We start from the raw sequence: 14,463 nt of genomic DNA on the forward strand, positions 1-14,463 counted from the left end.
GGAGATGATCATCACTGATTTGTGAGAGTCGTTTACATATGTTAAAATGCTGAATATCAGCTTCCCATTCAGCCTTAATAAGCCCTAGGCCACGTACTTTTTTAGAAGAATATAGCATGTCATTAGGTGTATCATCAGGAAGAGATATCATTTCTTTGACTGCACTTCTAATTACTTTATCCAGATCTTTAAGGAAGCTGTCAGGGAGCTGATCAAGTGGAGCACATTGCAAAGGATAGATGAGCCCAGGCCATATGTATTCATTCACAATCTTCAATTTCTGATCAGGCTTCAGTAATGGAGTTTGTGTAAGATTGTTAAGATCACGTGTTAAATTTGTTATAATTTTGTTTTTATCTAAGAATATTTTGTCGCGAAAATCAACTCCCAGATATCGAATTGTTTCAGATTTATCATCAGTACTATGTATGGCTGATCCATGAAGTGAAATGAGAGCTCCTTTAGTTAAAACACCTCTTTCGAGAATTATACATTTGCTTTTAATAGTGTTAATTTCAAGACCTAGTTCATCTAATTTACTTTCAGCCATATCAATGAGAGCTGTTGCTGACTTTTCATCTTTTCCAATGAGAGCCAAATCATCAGCAAATGCAAAAGCACTCAGGTTTTGAAGATCATTGGAAAGTGTAAAACCATATTGGTTGCTAATTTCATGATCTGTTAAATTTTCAAGAACGCAATTCAGTGCCAAATTGAAAAGTATTAGAGACAATGGAGATCCTTGAGCAACGCCTCGTTTTACGCTTATTGGCTTGGTTTTTGTATGGTTAGTTTCTATTTGAATTGTATTATTAGTTAATAAGGAACCAATAAGTCTGAACAAGTTCTGCGGAACGCCAGATGATTTAAGGGCTCTAAGAATATGTTCATGGCCAACAGAATCAAAGGCTTTAGACACGTCCAGAAACACGACAATAATTTTTCCTTCCAAGACAATTTTGGCTCTTAATGTATCTGCTCCTCTAAATGCTAAAACTTTTGTTTTGTTAATTGAAATATTTAAGCTAAAACTTTTACTTATATTATTTAATTGTAATAGAGCCCTCTGTGCCCCATTTTCAGAACTGGATATTAAAACTTGGTCGTCCGCAAAGAGCAATGTATCTACGAATATATATATATATATATATATATATATATATATATATATTTTTTTTTTAATTTTAAAATGTTCATTTAAATCCATCTGCCAATCCATTACGATTTTGTCAATATAAATATTAAAAAGTGACGGTGAAAGTGGACACCCTTGTCTTACTCCTTTATTTATTGTTGCTGCTATGTTCTTTCTTTCCATTGATGTTCCAATTACAATTTTATTTTGAACGTATAAACTTTTAATTGCTGATATTAAATGTTGTGGAATACCTTTCTGTTTCATTATGATCCATAGTTTGTTTCTGCAAACATTGTCAAATGCTTTTTCATAATCCACAAAAATCATGTATGTTGGTAGATAATGTTCTGTATGTTTCTCTATTATTTGATTTATGGAGCATATACAATCGGCACAAGATCTTCCTTTCCTTTATTATTATTATTATTATTATTATTATTATTATTATTATTATTATTATTATTATTATTATTATTATTATTATTATTACTTGTGCTTAATTTACGTTGTTTTCTATATTTGAAATAACACAAGGCACTCCACTCCACGACGTATTATTTCATGAAATCCATTCTCAAGCACAAAAGATCGCACTGAAATGCAGCTTTGAATTTTGAATTAGCAAGTCAATGAAAACAGACTGAACTATCCGTAGGGCAGACAATATCTTTCAAAGAACAATAATTCAGGATGTAATCGCATCAGCGACCTCTAGGACCAAGTCTATGGATATGTTTATTTAAATAAAAATATAGAATAGTGAAGCTAATATTAAAGTGTTATTTTATTACTTCCAGTATTCATATTAAAAAGTACTCATCAAGATGAAATACTTCTCATTGAATATACTATAAAAGGAAGAACTCTAGATTAAGTCACACCTTTTTAGTTGTCAGTGTTGCAATATTATTCGATTATCTGTGTTTCTTTTAGCGGCAGTATTTGCGGGAATGCAACAATGATTTTGCGGAATTAATAGTCTTTTACTGCGCACACTTTAACAATGTCACAGTCCAGGTCTCCTGTTACTTCGCTAGCGGCGCATATGGCCACGACGCGACGTGCAGAATACCCTAAAAATGTATGGATAATTTCTAGTAACATCACAGTCTAGTATATACAGTCACGAAGCTCAATACGTAGTAAATATGCATCCATAGATAGTTGCTAACCACTAGGATCGCTAATATCGCCTCATTACAGACAATGCGAAATAGTACCGGCACAGTCTTTTGTTACTAGCACCCTCACAACTCAAGCTTCGTGACTGTATATATTAGACTGTGGTAACATGTTGCCTATTTACTTAAAACCGCTATAAAATAGCTTATTTTCTCTAAAGCAAGGTAGATCAACAGCGAAGAAATGCAAGTTAGTGAATGAAGAAGTTCATCTTAGATATCTTGTTGATATGGAAAGAAAAACTTACGCACAAATGCATAAAAGTATATTTATTTCACAATTTGTATTGGCAATGTATTAGGAGTTCGTACACAAATGTCTTATAGTTGCTATGACCTAAGGAATGTGATTTTACAGAATAACTTGGTCTCTATATAAAACATATAAAATCAATAATTAAAATACAACAATGAATTAATAAATAAACTTCATCATATCTGTCGTGTTTTGAAGTTTCATCTTTCTCATAATAACCTGCAATAATCATAATGTAGGCTACATACCTTCATTACAGTAAAGTTGTCTTAATTCAACGATTTTTTATACAGAAAATATAAATACAATATAAATAGGACGCAAATATATAATCAAAACGCCAATAATACTGCAGTATAAATAATAAATGTATCACGATTGTAATAAAAATGTAAACAGCCTGAGAAATGCTTCATACGAAGGTGGTAACTGGTTCACCGGCTGGCCAGCAGACGGCACGTGAGTCAAGGCAGCGATTCTAGAGACACTGGAGTTGATCGAGCCCGAAGTAGCAATCCAGTGTAGTCAGAGAGCATCCATTACATTTCCCACATGCGCAATGCATTCCTTCTCCACATTTTCCCCTGACGTCTGATGGGCCTCCACAATAGTCACCTGGACCCTAAAATTTAAAACATAAAAGACCAGTTTCAATACTATGTCCAGCTACTATTTCAGAAATAAAAATATACATTAACAATTCTATTCAAATAATGCTTCAGGCCTGAAGGAATCATAAATCATGATTTACAGAATTTAATTGGAAACATTATTATAATTTTGACAATACTGTAGTTAATTTTGTAGTAAAATTATTATATTTTCAAAAAAAAAAAACATGAAAAAAGCAACTACTATAACATTTCTGAACCTACATATCTCCATGTCTTATCTCAAATCATCGACCTAATAGTTTCTCAAACATAGGGTTCCCATACGTCCCCTAAAATACGGAAACATCCATTTTTCACTAATTGTCCCGAAAGAGGTCTCCCAGACATGTTCTTGTTTCGTATTAAAAAATTAGTGACTGAAAAAACAAATCTGGAAATATCAACTGCTATTTTATTATAAATATCAGTCTCCATCGCAGTTGATGACAACAGATTTCGCTACATTGATAACATTGGAGGTGACATTGAATGCATACAATTTTATTATGAAGCAAATTGCACCAGATCAAACGTTGTTGAATCTCAATGTTTGATGATTTCATAATAAGTGAAAAATGTTATGAATTCCAAAGAAGATACTGATAGTAAGTTGAGGGGAATTCTTAAATCAAAACATCCTTGTTTATGCGGATGACATGACTATGTTAGGAGGAAATCCACAAACGATTATGGAAAACACGGGAATTTTACTTGAAGCAAGTAAAGAGATAGGTTTGTCCCGAAAAGACAAAGTATTTGATTATGTCTCGTGGCCAGAATATTGTACGAAATGAAAATATAAAAATTAGAAATTTATGCTTTGATGTAGTGGAAAAATTCAAATATCTTGGAGCAACAAATGATACTCAGGAGGAAATTAAACGCAGAATAAATATGGGAAATGCGTGTTATTATTCAGTTGAGAAGCTTTTTATCAGCCAATCTGCTGTCAAAAAAGCTGAAAGTTAGAATTTATAAAACAATTATATTACTTGGTTGTTCTGTATGATTGTGAAACTTGGACACTCACTTTGAGAGAGGAACAGAGGTTAAGGGTATTTGAGAATAAGGTGCTTAGGAAAACATTTGGGGCTAAGAGGGATGAAGTTACAGGAGAATGGAGAAAGATACATAACGCAGAACTGCATGCATTTTATTCTTCACCTGACATAATTAGGAACATAAATGCACACGTTTGAGATGGGTAGGGCATGGGCGAATCCAGAAATGCATATAGAGTGTTAGTTGGGAGGCCGGAGGGAATAAGACCTTTGCGGAGGCCGAGACGTAGATGGGAAGATAATATTAAAATGGATTTGAGGGAAGTGGGATATGATGGTAGAGACTGGATTAATCTTGCACAGGATAGGGACCCATGGCGGGCTTATGTGAGGGCGGCAATGAACCTCCGAGTTTCTTAAAAGCCGTAAGTAAGTAATTATGTCAGTGAAGAATACAAAGTTCTGCGTTTTGTAACTTTCTCCATTCTCCTGTAACTTCATCTCTCTTAGCACCAAATATTTTCCTAAGCACCCTATTCTCAAACACCCCTAAGTCTGCAAATCAAGCTTTCAGGTATAACTCCCTGTAAAGATGATTTGAATAATTTCGAGGGAAACGTTATTCAAATCAACTTTGCAGGGAGTTATAGCTGAAAGCTTGATTTGCATAATATACGTCACTGTTCGTTAACAGAAAATCACAATTTAAGTCACACAGAGTTAGTGTGCACTCAGTGTTGGTTGCTTGACGGTTGTCAGGCCGCTTTGAAGTCTGTGGCTAGAGGGAGAAATTGGATCGGTGTCTGGTAGAATTCCCGGGTAGCTCAGTTGGTAGAGCGTTGGTATGTTTAACGAAAAGTCCCGGGTTCAATGCCCGGTCCCGGAACAATTTTTTCCTCGAAATTATTCACCCCTAACCTCTGTTCCTCTCTCAAAGTGGGAGTCCAAGTTTCAAGTATTTATAAAGGAAAGTTTCGACATATATATATATATATATATATATATATATATATATCAGGGGCGGACGTAGGATTTTTTTTCGGGGAGGGATTTGAGGAGATAGTAAAAATGGAGTAATGAGAAATACGTTTATATACTCTCAATTAGTTTCCGAGTCACAAACATTTACAAGTTGGCCTGAGTAGCGTAGTCGGTATAGCCTTCTGTGCTCGAAGTTGCGAGTTCTACCCCAACCCAGCTCGATGACATTTAAGTGTGTTTAAATGCGACAGGCCTCATATCAATCGATTTACTGGCATGTAAAAGAAGTCCTGAGGGAAAAAATTCCGGCACACCGGCGACGCTGATATAACCTCGGCAATTGCGAGCATTGTTAAATAAACCATAATTTTTTTAATTTTAACATTTACAATGACTGCAATACAAAAACAATGACAAAATGACATTTACAGAAGAAGGCGACGAGGCTTCTTAGACATTTCATCCAGTACTTTATGAGCTTTTACTTCTACATTTTTATGTATATACATCAAGGCCAGTCCATTTAATCTGTCGGCGCCCATCGTGCTCCTCGAGTTAAGTCTTCAAATACCGCAATTTTGAGAACGACCGTTCTGGTGTTGCTGTAGTTACAGGCAACGTGCAGGGAAAAATAATTTCATTGCACCTGTTCAAAGATGATATAAAATCAGTAGATATTAGGTGAAGATTTTTCTGATCAAGAAAATTTCTTCTCCACATCTTCAATTCATTGAAGAAAGACTCTGGTGATGCATCAACATCATTGGGCCACTGATTTACTATAGCCTCAACAGCAGTTTCTAAATCTTCATCTGATGCTCGCACTATGTTTTTAGGCAGCAAAGTTTGTATGGACTTTGGGATTCCCTTATGATTTAAAAACCTGTCCTTGACCTGACAAATGAAATAGTCTAAGAAGAGAAGGAAAATTAAAAGCCTAAAATACTCTTCATGACTCTCTGTCTTGAAGTAAGAACTCTGTGTTTGCCTTCCTACAATTCTTGGAATTTAACACTTTAGCAAAGAGAATTTACGTAGAAACTCTCTAATTCTTATGTACATTCACGAATTAAAATTAATATTATTTTTGTTTCTTGTTTCGCATTTTTCTCAATTTCGGGAGGGGATATATCCCCTTAATCCCCCCCTTGCATCCGCCCCTGATATATATATATATATATATATATATATATATATATATATATATATATATATATATATATACACACGTATTGTATATACACATAAAAGAAAGGTATTTCTTTTTCATCATAAAAGTTTTTATCGTTCAAAAAAGACCGGTAGTAGTAGTAGTAGTAGTAGTAGTAGTAGTAGTAGTAATAGTAGTAGTAGTAGTAGTAGTAGTAGTAGTAGTAGTAGTAGTAGTAGTAGTAGTAGTAATACTTCATCTTTTGGCTACAAATTCCATATGAATTGTGCTATATCCAAAAATTAATTAAGCTTTATTATTGTTGGATGATCTGTTTGTCTGTGACGGAAAAATCTTCAAAACGGGAAACACGTGAATTAATTAGGTTTTGGAGCGAGAAAGTCCGAAACGTGTCCGTCAACCTTTAAACTTGACTCGATAACGACCTTTGTGAGGGTTCAAGTGACCCTGAGCGCAATGCACGTCTCGCAACAAAGATGTCTCTTGGCAGCGAACGAGCTACTCTTGGCATCGCGTCAAGAATTGGCGGGCCATTCACTCACGCGGAGGTGACGCTACACGTGGCGTCAAGCTAAAAAAGATCGATTTCCAGATTGAACGGAAATATACGTCACGAGGCCCATAAATACGTTTTTACTCTTACTGTGTGCCATCACGAGAATTCTAACACATTTTTATTTGTCTGTTATTTAACGACGTATCAACTAGGTTGTTTGTAGCATCGATGGAATTGGTAATAATGAGATGGTAATTGGTGAGATGAGGCAGAGGATTCGCCACAGATTACCTGACATTCGCTTTACAGTTGGGGACAATGTCTGAAAAATCCAAGCAGATAATCAGTTCAATTGGGGATCAAACCCACATCTGAGCGAGCTCCGGAGTCAAAAGGCAAACACACTACCGCCTGAGCTACGCCGGTAGCTTCTAGAGACAACAGATTAGCCTATATCACATTTCGAGATGAGAAACAAGCTTTTATGTATACTCATCGACCTGGATTCTGTAGGACTTAAGACAACAAACAATTCAATAGAGAATTTATTTCCATATGGATGTACTTCATTTTGAATATTATAAACAACGATAAAAAGCTATTGTTCAGCCACCAATACTTTTCAGCTTTTGCGTAAATAAAATATTAGAAAAAACGAAAATTAGTAACAACAAATTGAATGAAATTTGATGAAGACAGAACTAGGCCTACTAAAATAATTTTATTTGAAGGTGAACAAGTTTTGACTGCAAATTGAGTGAGATAATTATCAACCATATGAGTTCAAATTTTTGTAAAAAACAAAGCTCAATAAATTTGGTTATCATCAGATGACAGATGACATTAAGATATATGGGTCATATGAAGAGACAAAGAGGAAGGCAGAAAATAGGAAAGACTAGAGAATGCTGGGTTTGCAGTGAAAGGTCTGAGCTTGGACAGAACTATGAATGAATGAATAAATTATTATTATTATTATTATTATTATTATTATTATTATTATTATTATTATTATTATTATTATTATTAAAGAGTATAAATTACGGGAAAAGACATTATCTAAATAAAATTCATTAAATACACAATTTGAAACCTCTAGACTACTTCCAATACAAAACCCAAAATCCATTTAGAATCAAAACTTACATTAAACATAGTTGAGGAAAATAGTATATATCTGATACCGATGTCAAAGTACAAAATTATAGAAGTCCACACCTGTGGAGTAACGGTTAGCGCGTCTGGCCGCAAAACCAGGTGGCCCGGGTTCGAATCCCGGTCGGGATAAGTTACCTGCTTGAGGTTTTTTCCGGGGTTTTCCCTCAACCCAATTTGAGCAAATGCTGGGTAACTTTCGGTGCTGGACCCCGGACTCATTTCACCGGCATTATCACCTTCATCTCATTCAGACGCTAAATAACCTAAGATGTTGATACAGCGTCGTAAATAACCTACTTAAAAAATTATAAAAAAATCTAAGGCGTTATATATAATTCGATTTTGAAAAGGTTAAAGAACAAAATTAAAACGTGCCACGATGTTTCATTCAAAGCCACTTTTAAAAATGATAAAGTTCATCATAAGTATCTTTGGTACAAATTCAAATGTTGAAAGATCGTTTTCTTACATGAACTTACTGTGGACTGATAAGAAATATAAATGCATATAAATACAGTGACATCAGTACTTATTGTGAAATAATTTTTCACTGACAATTAAGTTGCAAAGTTGTTACAAGAAATTCATTACTGGTTTAATATTCAGAACCTTTGTAAATTGTCACGATTTGAAATGCGTGCTCCATAAGGGTCTCATTAATTTTGCAATTTAAAAATAAACTCTTTGACGTATTTTGAGCAATTACAGCTGCTTAAAATACAGAGTTGTGCCAACATTTTAACACTATTATTAAGGAAATTATTAAACCGGTGATTTCTTCAAACGTTCTTTCTCTCTCCTGTAAAATTAACAAATTGTTTACGTTGGCTCTTATACCTATGGGACGATATCTTCAGTGCTTGGGAAAAGTGACATAAGTCAGTTTCCGCACACCTTTTTTGATAATTTATTGACAACTTACACTGGTTTATGTCGATTTGATTTTTTTCTGTATGAATTATTGTAATGAGAGGAATACCTATGTATTTTTTCCCAAGCGAACAGATGTTCCGTAAGTTGTCAATAAATTATCAAAAAAGGTTTGTGGAAACTGACTTGTGTCACTTTTCCCGAGCACTACAGATATAGACACTCAGTTTCAATTTCCGTTGCATGACGTACCTTTTAAATAATTAAAACGTATTTCCTCCCATTCGTTCATTCATGCATATATTATACATACATACATACATTCATTCATTCATTCATTCGTTCATTTATTCATTCGTTTGTTCATTCGTTCATCAAAATTTACTTAAGTCCCTTAAGAGGGATAGTGTGAGCCAAGTGAGACAGGTAGTCTATAGGCTAGGAGCTCACATAAATTTAAGTCGCAAGAGACCTTGCAAGGACGCATAGTAGTGTGCCTTTTCGCTTATTTTCCCTCCTTTCTCCCTCATTAATTGAGAGACTCGTTAGTTGGCTGATTAATTCACACGCCTCCATGTGTTCTAGTAAGTTACATCCTTCTTTCGGCTTTTCTTTCCTTCCAGCTTCTTCTTCTCGCCTAGTACTACTAACCCCGCCATTCCAAATATATAATTGTATGGTGTGAGATGCCAGAATAAATCTATGCGTTTAAAGCTACACAAGCTGGAAATGCTGAAGCACGCTCTCTAGCTTGTGGTTAGTGATAAGGGCCAGACAGGAAGGAGAAATTCTATTTAAAACCTATTTCAAGAGTAGTCTGTTACAAACATGCTGAACTTTGCCTTGTATCTGTTTCTGACACACATCGTCAACACAAACTATTGGACAGATGCTGGCGGTATGAAGAAAGAGCAACATGCACAGAAGCGTAACTACAGGGTGGTTGGACTGGCAAATGACTAGGGCCCCACAAGATTTAAGCGACTCGCCCATTATTGTTGCTGTTATTATTATTATTATTATTATTATTATTATTATTATTATTATTTTACCATAATCTTCTGTTTCCAATCCTTCACTACTGTTCTACAATGAACCAAAATTACGACTACTCAAACCGGACATTGATTTTGGTCTCGCTCACTAGAGCTCTCCAGAAACTCCTTACTTCAACTGCGTCGTGAAAGCTTCGTACTAACTGGGGATCGCTATACACTTTGTCCTTCCATCGGAATTTTGGTCTATCAAGAGACCTTTTATCTCCATCACTCTACGGAGCAGACTTGCCTGGTCTCCATATAGAACATGACCTATATAGCTACTGTAAATCTTCGGCTTTTTACGAAAGCCACTATATCAGGATCTTTATAAAGAGTTTTTAATTCTAAATTTTCTTTCAATTCTCAAAGAGTTATTTTATGCAATGGGTCCAAACTTTTAAAAATTTTGTTTTAAAAGCGAAAACTGAATTTTGTAGGTTTTTTTTGTTACATGTAGTTCTTAGAATCTCTAGTATGCAGATATACAGTAGTGGCAAAAAAAACCGGACCGACTCTTGTAGCTATTTCAGAGCTTTGTTCACTCCAGAGCACGATAGACTGGTAACTAAGACTTTTGTGGTCGAATCCTGCCTGGGAAGGAAACTTTTTTTGGTTCCTTATTCAAATTTATTCCTTTGCTGTGGTCGTGCTAGAGAATCAGTCCCATTCCGAGGCTTATTTGAAGGATTTGTAACAAGCTGTTTTTTACGGTGATGGGTTGTTAGCCCTTCACCCAACCCCCAAGCTGGAGGACCACCCCTCATCGGCTGCCCGCGACTGCTTATTCAATATTTCGCAGCTACCCTCCATATCTGGAGGTCGTCTCCTCGATCCGCAACCTGAGGACGCGCCATGCTGTGGTGATAAGGACCACAATACATGGACATATTCTTCATCTGACATAATTAAGAACATTAAATCCAGACGTTTGAGATGGGCAGGACATGTAGCACGTATGGGCGAATCCAGATGCATATAGAGTGTTAGTTGGGAGGCCGGAGGGAAAAAAACCTTTAGGGAGGCCGAGACGTAGATGGGAAGATAATATTAAAATGGATTTGAGGGAGGTGAGATATGATGATAGAGACTGGATTAATCTTGCTCAGGATAGGAACCAATGGCGGGCTTATATGAGGGCGGCAATGAACCTCCGGGTTCCTTAAAAGCCAGTAAGTAAGTAAGTATTCAAATTTATTCCCAATACTTTTAGATTATTGGTAAAATTCATGTTCTGGGAATAATAAGTTAATTAAGTAGTAAAATATCGCTGCAATCGAAAAGTATCGGGAATAAACTTGAATAAGGAACAGAAAAGTTTCCTTCCCAGGTAGGATTCGAACCACGAAAGTCTTAGGGCCGTATCGACATTTTTAGCGCGGGTTTCCGGTGGATGATCAGCGTTTTTCGTATTCATAAACCAGTGTTAGCGATAGGATATGATTTGAACTCTGTACAAGTAACCAGTGGATAGCCGGGGCCAGCTTAGCACGCTCGTAGAGCGTGCTGCGAAATGTCTATGAATAGCACCCTTAGTTACCAGTCTATCGTGCTCTGGAGTGAACAAGGCTCTGAAATCAGCTACAAGGATCGGTCCGCTTTTTTTGCCATTACTGTACATTAAAGACTAAAACCACAGAAGTCTTGCTGCTTTCCATGGCTTTACACTTGCGCACACACAACCACTCACTAAGCCAAGCAATACACAAGTACAACCTGCGCCAACTGATCACTTGAGAGGGCGTGGTGCGTCACATCGTTCTGTTGTTTTGTGCCATCTAGTTAACTAGGATTGAAACCATTTTTCGTCAACTGATAAAAGAACATCTGTAGATGAAGAAAATTTAATCGCCCTAAAAAGGGCGTACGGTGCTATACGCCGTTGTTAGGGTGACGTCCTCAATAAACTGAATAAGAAATAGTACATTATGTAACGAGCCTATAATGGTAGTAATTAAGACGCGAGTATCTTTGTTTATGAAACGAGCGCAAGCAAGTTTCATACGACTTTTTATGCTCGACCATATTTCTAACTTGAAATTATTCATAAGTATTCATGTTATGGTTATCGAAGTGAGGAGCGGAACTGACCTTCTAAATTGTGAGATGTGCGCAGACGCGAAAGTATTGATTTTTTCCGAGGAACGAATGTCATTGACCTTGATATAATTTAGAGAATAACATGAACATTAATCTTGATATAACCTGGAAATTGATTTAGAATTGAAAAACGAGATGACAAATTGAATTTATTTGAATATTATTTACAATTAATGCTAATTATTATAGAACACAACATAACCTTCTGCGACAGTATTGGATTTTCAGCCTCCGTGACGTTTCGCTAGTTGTCTTTCGATTGCATATCCGAGAATAATCGATATTTGCACTTTTATAATGCTACAATGGTGATTTCTTATTGGCTGAACAGCTGAACTATAATGAATAGGTGTACTTTAATGAGGTGCATTAAAGGGCTGCTACCAGGTGTATAATTACTACATTTTTCGACATGGTCGAGCATAAAATTCATTTCAATACCGTCTTTGTCTAGTATTCTGGTGTGCAGAGACGTTGGAATAAACACAATACCCAAATGAAAACGCGCTTCAATTGTTAACTGAATATGAAAAATATCTTAACTTGCTTCCTGAATTTAAATGGGGAAAGAAGAACTTCTCCCCTTATGATAAAATTGATTTAGATTGTCTCATTTCGCTACACTGCACAGCTACGGTCGGCGTGAGAAGCTATCTACTGACGGCCCTCTGGTTCCGAATATCCCACGTCCATACACGCGCAGATTAGGAAGTGCAGATCGTGACCTGAGTGACGCAACTTCTTCCATGACTCCAACAAAATATACAGGGTGTTTCTGAGATAGTATTATAAAATTCTAGTCATAAGGTTTCTGAAACCGAGTTAAGGGGTTAGGTACAGCTTACAGCAGTAAAATTTTGTAAATATTCAACATTTTTTTCCTGCATTAGTGTACCTTGTACAATAATGAAAATTAGTATATGTAAAAACACTGTCCTTCTGCTATATGAAAAAAAAAATATTTTTACGATTTAAAAAAATGACTTACATTTTTTTTTTTTTTTTTTTGTCAAAATTTAGTTCACTGTGCAGTGATGAAGCGTTTCCCACATAACTCAAAAACTATCCAACATTCTGTGATGAAATTTGTTGTGTGTATTTATGCATGTCATATCTAAAATATGATGCCAGACCACTTCTCTACCTTTGATTAGACTGTCTGATAAAAAATAAATTAATTTAAAAAAATGATCAAATATCAATATTTTCTTCTAACAAAAAAAAATTAAAAAAATATTATTTATTAAGGGATGTAGTTGAAAGAGCATTATATTGTAAACATGAGTTTCAGCAATAAAATAAAAGAAAGAGAACATGAAAAAGTTAACAAGTTTATGAGTTATGAGGGAAATGCTTCATCATTGCACAGTGAACTACCACCGTTTTCGATTTTGAAAATAAAAATATATATAATTTTTTTTTTAATCGTAAAATTTTTTTTTCATATACCGGTAGCAGAAGTATATACTAATTTTCATTATTGTACAAGATACAGTAATGGAGGAAGAAAATGTTGAATATATCCAAAAAAAATTTACTGCTGTAAGCTGTACCTAACCCCTTAACTCTATGGATAAGGCGAGAGACTCAGTTTGTAAGTACCGATACCCGGGATTCAAGGCTACTGAGGTGTACCCAGTCTATAAAATTAAGTGTCGTGTCCTTCTTGGTATAAAAAGCTGGTAACACCTTCTTCTAGTACAGAGGTTACGTCAGCATTGGAGCTCTACCTCCCTGTCTCCTCTCAGCCTAAATGGCTACTCTACAGCATTGTCTCCAAGGATTATTAGTCGAAAGACTAGAGCTATAAATAGACAAGTCGGAATTGAAAAATACGTGTAGGGGGTTTTTCTCATTTATCGTTCTGTTATTGATAGAGGTGTGATTTTTTGGTATTAACGTAATACGCGAAATGTGTTAAAAACTTAATGTTATGCATGGAAAAAGCAAATCCCTTAATGAATGTCCAAAATTAAGTGAAATACATCCGCGAATTTTTGCAAAATTGGTAGAAGTCCACCAAATTATTCATAATCACGATATTTTAAAAAAATAGTTTTATTTATTTATTTATTTATTTATTTATTTACTTATTTATTTAATTCTACTGGCAGAGTTTAGGCTATAAGAACTTCTCTTCCACTCAACCAGTATAAGAACAACATCAAATATAAAAATGACAACAATACAGAAGCAATTTACAATTAATATGGAGAATTCGCAAGAAAAATGATTCTTTCTTCAAATAAAACGTGAAAATTTTCTTTGTTGTAACATACATAAACATTTCTACATATCTGATCGTTCAGCATACATTGCGTGTTATATCTGGCAACGATGTGTGCATAGTTTTAGGAACCACTTCTAGGGAGCAGTGCAAACAGACAACAGTCATTTCGCTTTCCTACAACAATTACCTTC

At 35.3% G+C, this 14,463-nt stretch overlaps 1 protein-coding gene across 3 annotated transcripts in view; it reads right to left on the reverse strand.

Annotated features, from left to right (window-relative positions):
* Window positions 1–2,572: 2,572 nt before the first annotated feature.
* LOC138699609 (neuroparsin-A-like) overlaps window positions 2,573–14,463 on the reverse strand; it is a 115,262-nt gene continuing 103,371 nt past the window's right edge. For all 3 annotated transcript variants that reach the window (XM_069825624.1, XM_069825625.1, XM_069825626.1), the window contains exon 4: window positions 2,573–3,197. In XM_069825624.1, coding sequence (XP_069681725.1) covers window positions 3,054–3,197 — 144 coding nt within the window. In that variant the 3' untranslated portion in view covers window positions 2,573–3,053. The remainder of the gene's footprint in view (window positions 3,198–14,463) is intronic.

The sequence above is a fragment of the Periplaneta americana genome, chromosome 5 (genome assembly GCF_040183065.1).
Source record: "Periplaneta americana isolate PAMFEO1 chromosome 5, P.americana_PAMFEO1_priV1, whole genome shotgun sequence".
Classification (NCBI taxonomy): domain Eukaryota; kingdom Metazoa; phylum Arthropoda; class Insecta; order Blattodea; family Blattidae; genus Periplaneta; species Periplaneta americana.